Source organism: Apium graveolens, chromosome 3, assembly GCF_009905375.1.
Source record: "Apium graveolens cultivar Ventura chromosome 3, ASM990537v1, whole genome shotgun sequence".
Taxonomy (NCBI): domain Eukaryota; kingdom Viridiplantae; phylum Streptophyta; class Magnoliopsida; order Apiales; family Apiaceae; genus Apium; species Apium graveolens.
Window position 1 is genome coordinate 12,749,228 of NC_133649.1, and position 8,581 is coordinate 12,757,808.

Genomic DNA, 8,581 nt, shown 5'->3' on the forward strand with positions numbered 1-8,581 from the left:
AATAATATTAGCTACTTAATATGTATTAACTGTATGATATAGAAACTGAGAAAAGCTTTGTTCTTTGCTTGCCAAAAGGCTTTCCGTTTATTGCTGATAACTATTCAATATAAATGAAATACATCAGAAACAAGAAACTGAAAAACTAGCTAAAAACTAGGACACGCACATAACAGACACCTGACTTATTCAAACTCCTATAAATCAGCTACTACTACTACTACAACATGGTCGACTAAAACAAACTAAAACAACTACTGTTATCAGCTTTATTTAACATACCTAAAACAAGTTTAAGATTAAACCAACATATCCCCCCCTTAATCTTTAACTTGTCCATACAACTCCTTAGTTCCCAGTAAAGCCCACATTTTCTCAAATTTCGTTGTTGTCAATGCATTTATCAAGACATCTTCACTTTGCCTCTCGCCACTGATATGCCTCAAAATGATTTCCCCTTTGTCAACACATTCCCTTATAAAATGATATCGCGTGTCAATGTGTTTGCTTCTCCCGTGGAAAACAGGATTTTTGGCCAAGTCTATTGCTGACTTGTTATCAACGTACAACACCACTAGACCACTACAATCTGCAGTTATCTGATTTAGCACATTTTGAAGCCAAATTGCTTGGTAAGCTGCTGCAGTAGCAGCCATAAATTCAGCTTCGCATGAAGATAATGTAACACATATTTGCTTTTATGAAACCCATGTAATAAGACCCTCATTCAAATAAAAACACATCCCTCATGTACTTCTTCTATCATCCAGATCACCGCCCAAATCACTGTCACTAAAACCAGCCAATATATTATTGCCACTGGTTTTGCTATACTCCAAACCAAAATGCAGAGTACCTTAAACATATCGAAGAATTCGTTTAACGACATTGAGATGAACAGTAGTTGGGCGCTCCATATATCTACTTGCAATCCCCACAAAAAATGTGATGTCCGGTCTGGTATGTACTAAGTACCTCAAACCCCCAATCATGCTCTTATACTGTGTAACATCCACAACTTTTCCCCCTTCATCCTTGTCAATACACTCTTTCGGATCCATATGGAATTTAGTTGGATTACAACCCTTTAAGCCTGCATTCTCAATAATCTTTCATGCGTATCCGGTTTGCTTGAGTCTGATATGCCCTTTTCCTTGCTCCACCTCAATCCCTAGATAGTAATTCAATAAACCCATGTCAGTCATTTCAAAAATTTGATTCATCTGGTACTTGAAGTCTTTGATCATAGCTACACTACTTCATGTCACCAAAAGATCATCCACATAGACTGCTACAATCAAATTTTCTCCTCCATTCTTCCTCGTATAAATAGCGTGTTCTGATGGACATCTCCTAAATCCCAGCTACTCAAGACAAGCATTTAACTTCGCATACCAAGCATGTGGTGCTTGTCGAAGACCATACAAAGCTTTTGACAGTTTGTATACCAAATTTTCTTTTCCCAACTTCACAAAACCCTCAGGTTGAGTTACATAAACATCCTCATTTATTTTTTAATTGAGAAATGCTATTTTTACGTCTAGATGATGCACCTCCCAATCCTCTTTTGCCGCCAAAGCCAGAAGTAAGCGAACTATTTCAAGTCTAGTCATCGGTGCAAATATTTCGTCGAAGTCAACTTCACGCTCCTGCACATAGCCTTTGGTGATAAGTCTCTCCTTATGCTTCACGACATTGCCTTGTGCATCCATCTTTAGCTTAAAAATCCATTTTAACCCTATAGCCTTTTGACCTCGAGGAAGTTCAGTTAGCTTCCAAGTTCTATTTTCTTCTATTGATTGTAACTCCCTTTCCATAGCCATCTTCCAATTACGGTCCTTGGCAGCCTGTACAAAATTTATGGGTTCTTCGATACCCATTAAATACAATTCCTCCTCTAACTGCATTTCCTCTGTTTCAAGTTTTCTAACTCTTCTTGGCTCGATATTGTCATCATAGTCTTCATAATTCAGTCTTGGCACAGGTGACTACGTCCTTGGTGTTTCTGCACTCTCAGAGTATGCACTTTGTGAGCTGCTGTTTTCAATAACATTTTAACCATCATCACCTCGAAATTCCCTATTTTCTGCCACTGAGTCTCCTGCTACCACGAATGCACCCATATGACTATTTTCACCACCATCAGTTTCACTCCAGGACCATGACTTTTCTTCTTCAAATGTTACATCCCTGCTAACATACACTTTGTTGTCATTTGGTTCATAGAGTCGATAAGCTTTTGTCCCCGGTTCTTTTCCCAAGTTGATTGCTTGCTTACTTCGATCGTCCAACTTCCTCTTATGTTGAATGGGCACCTATATATGTGCAATGCAGCCAAATACCCTTATATGCCCAATATGTGTTTTTTTCATTCCACGCTTCATATGGAGTAATGCCTGACAAAGCCCTCGTAGGTAGTCTGTTCAGAAGGTATATTGAGTGTATAACTGTTTTCCCTCATAAAAATAATGACAGCTTCATTTGTTTTAAACAACTTCCAGCCATCTCAACAACTGTCCTATTACGGCGTTCCACCACCCCGTTCTGTTATGGGGTATAAGGTGCAGTGTAGTGTCGCTTTATTCCAGCCCTCTCACAGAAAGATTTGAAGTCATTTGATCCAAATTCACCACCTCGATCAGTACGGAATACTCTCACTTTCTTTTCTGGACTTCTTTCCACCAAAGCACAAAATTGTTTGAAAGCATCCAGAGCTTCATCTTTGCTCTTCAAAAAATAGACCCATATCGGCTATCATCATCTACTAGCAAGAAAAATACCTTTTGCCTGACGCCGTCTCCGGAAGAATTGGACCACACAAGTCTCCATGAATCAATTCCAGCACCTTGGTCGCATTGTAACTTGTCTCGAAAGGGAATTGTTTTCTGGTTTGCTTCGACATCAAACAGTCAGTGCACACCTCCTTTGGTTGTGTTAATCTTGGTAGTCCATTCACCATTCTATCTTTGAGAATCAAGGACAAAACATGATAGTTGACGTGTCCTAGTCGCTTATACCAGAGCTTCGATACCTCTTCTTGTTTAGTCAGTAAGCACTTGGAACCTTCAGTGTCAATAATGAGTTTGTATAGTCTATTTTGTGAGCATTTTACCTTCATAAGTAACTTGTCGTGAGTATCATATACCCAAAGATGTTCTCCTTTAATGACGACCCTGTTTCCTGCCTCTATTAACTGCCCTATGCTGATTATATTATTCCGAAGTGTTGGAATATAATAAACATCTTTGAGTATACGAGTTTCACCATTCTTGCACACAAAAGTCACAGATCCCTTCCCTTCAATTCTCACTTTAGAGCCATCCCCAAAACTGACTTGACTGGATATTTTCTCATTTAACTCTGAGAATTTCGATTTAAATCCAGTCATATGACTGCTAACACCATTGTCCAGATACCAAATATTTGATTCACCCTGCACCTTCGACATTTGTGATGGTACCACCTCCTTCTCACTCAAGTATGCCACATCTTGTTCCTCTTTGTCACACTTTGCCAGTAGCAGTGCTGGTTCATCATCATCCAACCTTGTCATATTTACCTCCTCCTTTTGTTCTCTGATACGTCTTGGTTTTCGATAGTTCGCAGCAAAATGCCCATATGCAGAGCAATTGTAGCACTTTAAATTACTCTTATCACGTCCTCGACCCTTAGGATTAAATGGTGAGCCATCTGTGTTTCTCCTGTTCGGCCGCCTCAACCAATCTTCACGTGTAAGAAACAATTTTCCTTCACTGATCTCATGCTTTTCCCACTCTTCTTATATGAGCATTAACTGACCTTCATTTGACTCAGATTTTCCGCTTCCCTTTAACCTTTCTTCGTGGGCTTTGAAGGACCCAACTGCCTCTTCTAATGTCATAGTCGCCAAACTGCTCCATAGTCGAGACAATATGGAGGAATTTTAATGGCACTACACGTAGCATTTCTTGACCACATAAGATTCATTCATAGATTCTCCCAGGGCTCTTATATTCGATACAAGCCCATTCAATTTTAAATAAAAATCATCTAGCTGCTTATTGTCCTTCATGCTCATGGACTCAAACTCAATTCTTAAAGTTTACACATTTTCCTTCTTCACACGTTCCGCTCCTTGGCACATGGTTTTCAATGCATCCCAGGTCTGTTTTGCGGTTCCCTTTTCTGCTATTGAGAGTAACATATCTTCAGAGAGTCCTTGATACAGCTTGGCCAATGCAACTTTATCTGTCTTCTCCTCAACCACTGCTTTAGGATCACTTGGCTCTATTGCGACCTAAACACCCTTGTAGATACACTTTCATCTTCAGTGCCCAAGAAGTGTAATTATTCTTTGTCAGTGTTGGGTAGCTCAAACCTATTGATCATCCCCCTTTAGCTTTGTTGATGTCCATTGTGGATACCTCTGGCCTTCACTTAGAAATTCCAGGCTCCAATACCAATAGTTATCAATAATATTAGTTACTTAATATATATTAATTGTATGATATAGAAACTGAGAAAAGCTCTGTTCTTTGCTTGCCAAAAGGCTTGCCGTTTATTGCTGATAACTATTCAATATAAATGAAATACATCAGAAACAAGAAACTGAAAGACTAGCTACAAACTAGGACACGTACATAACAGACCCTTCACTTACTCAAACTCCTACAAATCATCTACTACTACTGCAACATGGTCGACTAAAACAAACTAAAACAACTACTGTTATCAGCTTTATTTAACATACTTAAAACAAGTTTAAGATTAAACCAACACTCCTGAAAGGTACTTCTCTGATCATGTTGCTATCAATATGTACTTTTTTTCTTCCTGCATTTCTTAACTCACTTGAAAAATCAGTTCCATCACAAATATTTCGTTTACCAAGTGACCATATCCTTGTAATTGTACGAGTGGAAGTAGAAAATTTGGCAGCTACAATGGCCTTGAAACCCTTCTTCACCTTCATATTTGTTGAGTTTTTTAGCAGGTACTCAAACACAATTCTCTTTTGTTCTACCGTCATATGTTTAAAATCATCATTTCCACTTGTATTATTTTTCATGACTTTAAAAGAACTCAAGAATATGAATGTGTTTTTGATATTTATAAGGAGGTGTATGTATATCAGCCACCATTGTCATCATTTTATATAGGCTAGAAAAAGAACATATGCGGGAGGGAAGGAATAGAGGGAGTTTATTTGTATTTAAACTAAATTTTTATTAGCACATCACCCATTGATTTTGTGTAAACTTGAAAATTAAGGAGGGAGTTTAGGCGCCCAAAAATTTTAAATTATGTTTTTCATGTTGAAATAGTTTTTAAAAAAAGTTTAGAAATTTAAATTTGATATGTATAGTGTAAAAATAATTTTAATTTACTCACTTCTCAAAAGAATAAAAATGTATAAGTTTCAACAAATTCAATTTTAAAGTGTTAAGTTTGATTATAAAATTCAATTTTAAATGTATTAAAGTTAATAATGTTTCTTGTTTTAAATCGTGTTATATTTTACTTGAATAAAATCTTTTTATTAAATTCATTTATTTTTTGTGAAGATCAAAAACTGAAAATATATGTATCATGTTCTAACATATTGTTTGAAATATATTTCGGTAATTTGATATGTATATTGTGAAATAATTCTTACTTCCAAAAAGAATAAAAATGAGCAAGTTTCAAGAAATTGTTTGGTTTTAAAGGGTTAAGTTTGATTATAAAATTTAATTTAAATGTATTATAGATAATAATGTTTCTTCTTTTCAAATTGTGTTATATTTTACTTGAATATTTTTTTTATATATAGTTGTTTTTTGGAGATCAAAATGTTAAAAAAATGTGTATCATGTCCAATATGTTGTTTGAAATATGTTTTGATAATTTAAATTTTATGTGTATATTGTTAAACAATTCTTATTTACTCACTTCTCAAATAAATAAAAATTTATAAATTTAATAAATTGTTTCATTTTAAAATGTTAAGTTTGATTATAAAAATTTAAGAAATGTATTTAAGAAAATGATGTTTCTTATTTTAAATTGTGTTATATTTTACTTGAACAAAAGCTTTTTATTTAATTTATTTGTTTTGTTGAGATCAAAAATTAAAGTATGTATATCATCATATTGTTTGATGATAATGTAAATTTGATATGTATATTTTGAAAGAATTCTCATTTACTCAATTCTTAAAAGAATAAAAATGAATGAATTTCGACAATTTATTTGATTTTGAATATTTAAATTTAATTTTAATTGTTTTCAAGAAAATCAATTTAGTAATACAAATTTTATATGCATATTGTAAAAAGTTCCCAGAGAACATATTTTTATTATGCTTTTTGGTTGGTGGGCGTGTTAACTATTCACATAAAAAAACTAGGTTATTAATAGTGATTAGTCAAATATATTAATGATGTTAAAGAGTATAGGAAAAGAAATCAGCCAATATTATGGGACAACTATATAAAGTAACTCAGCCAATGGTACGGAGGGAGTATTAAATAATAATATTATCCCCTCCATTTTTAAATAATTGTCGCTTTGACTTTTCCGCACACAATTTTGACCTTCTAGTTAAAACTAGCTCTATAGGTCGTGCAATGCACGAACATATTCTAAATTACGCTAATTGAAATTATTTTCGCTATAATTATTTACAATATATTTATGTTGTTACCTAATGGATGAATAATTTATTTGTTTATGCATATGAGCTCGAGTGATTGAACTATATTTGCAATGGTGCATTCGCAGTAAATAATAAGTTATGTTAGTATATTTTTTTGTCACTTCATAATTAAATGGTATTTGTAATATGTTAATATTTAGAAAGTACAAGTGATTATGTGTCACTCTAAATATAAAATACTTATCAATTTATTTATTTATTAATTATTAATATATTTATGTGTAAGAAATATGATTGATGGGTCATACTATATAGACAATTGACGTCAGTACTGTAAGTTTACTCACTGAAATACATATGATACTCTCTGTCCCAATAACTTTATATTTTGAGATGTTCCAACAGATTGTTAACATATATAAAGTAGCATATTATCTTTATAATGGCTCCAAAATTTACCATGTTGCCTTAATTTTTCTTCAACACAATTCATACTTTTAATCTCTCTGTCTAACAACGATGTTTACAACTTATGGGACGGTGAAAGTATATGATACACTACAAGAAAAATGTCCATAGACATCGGTTTTTAGCCGATGTCTATGTTGTTTGGCAACCGATGTTGATGTCGGTGATGTCTATTCTAGACATCGGCCATAACCCGATGTCTTTACTCGCTTAGACATCATTTCTGGCGAATTTCCTGATGTCCATGCGTTGTTTTTTCACAAAAAATGTTAGAAATAAATAATTTAATAAATAAATTACACCTATTACAACATATTAAAAAAATAATGAGCTATGTTTTTTGCCACATAGACATCGAATATTTTCATATAGGTGATGTAAAATCAGATATTAAACATCGATTTATTAAGTAAAAGGTGATGTATATATTGGCACTTAGACATCAGTTTTATCCCAAATAAAGTGATGTCTATGTTTCTTTTATACTTGAACATGTGAGTCTTTGACATCAGTTTTTTAGGAAAAAGCGATGTACATCAACTTCTTTAACATGAGTTTTTCTTCACTAAAAGTGATGTACAATTGCCTTTGAGACATCGGTATTTATATATTAAAGGTGATGTACAATTATTTTTTTAACATCATTATTTATTCATTAAAAGTGATGTACAATCATTTTTTTGACATTAGTATTTATTCATTAAGAGTATTTAAACAATGAACTAACTAAACAAGTATATTCATCAACATAAATATCAAGTATCTAGTTTTATTAAAGAATCATTCAAAACCAAACTAAGAGCTATTGACCTTAAGCTACAATAGAAAGAATTACAAAATCATTCAAAACCAAACTCAGAGCTATTGACCTTAAGCTGCAATAGAAGGAATGACGTTGTCTTAAGCTACAATTCGAGGTTATGAGATCATATACGAGGCTGAACTCCTGATGTTATAGAAGGCCATTCTATAAATTCTTGTCTACCCCTAGCTTTTATTCCCTCTTCGAACGTTTCCAATTTTTGACAGCCTCCCCGATCTCCTCTAGAGTCTTTCCCTTGATCTTGCTCGACAAGGCTTGGCATGTCAAATCCACCAGATTGCTTATTTTCAAGTAGTTTGCCGCCTGAAATCACAAAAGATAAAAATTTAGCCATAACGTAGACTTTGTTATATTTGGTTCCTCATGGATCTAGGCCAGTCTTAAGTAGAGTCAGGTACTAAGGTCCAAGATTTCAATTGATAATCAAATATTATAAAACAATCACATATAAATGACAAAAATATATCATGAATCGTCTATCCATCGAACTCTTTTAGACCACAAAAGTATTATACTAGTTGTGCAACTAAAACTCGCTTGTGCTAGTCAGCTTCGGCAAAATACCTCAGGTCAGAGATGTGAAACTATATGAAAATAATATAAAAAGACCCGGGAAAACTTTCAAGTACAAAAGTAGCACCATCATCTATATATTTTGGGTTTCATCTTGTTTT

The 8,581-nt window shown here is 33.7% G+C and overlaps 1 protein-coding gene across 1 annotated transcript; it reads right to left on the reverse strand.

Annotated features, from left to right (window-relative positions):
* Positions 1 to 1,087: 1,087 nt before the first annotated feature.
* LOC141713896 (putative mitochondrial protein AtMg00820) lies at positions 1,088 to 1,880 on the reverse strand. Its single transcript, XM_074517461.1, has 2 exons — positions 1,554 to 1,880; positions 1,088 to 1,171 (listed from the first exon to the last, which is right to left on the reverse strand). The coding sequence occupies exons 1-2, from the start codon at positions 1,878 to 1,880 to the stop codon at positions 1,088 to 1,090; spliced, it is 411 nt and encodes a 136-aa protein (XP_074373562.1).
* Between the last annotated feature and the right edge of the window lie 6,701 nt (positions 1,881 to 8,581).

Excerpts from the sequence above, each read along its gene's own strand:
- LOC141713896 (XM_074517461.1), bottom strand. The coding sequence starts at position 1,880 with ATGGGTATCGAAGAACCCATAAATTTTGTACAGGCTGCCAAGGACCGT. Across the intron at positions 1,172-1,553 it reads CGGCAAAAGAGGATTGGGAG|GGATTGAGGTGGAGCAAGGA; the intron begins GTGCATCATCTA and ends ATTACTATCTAG.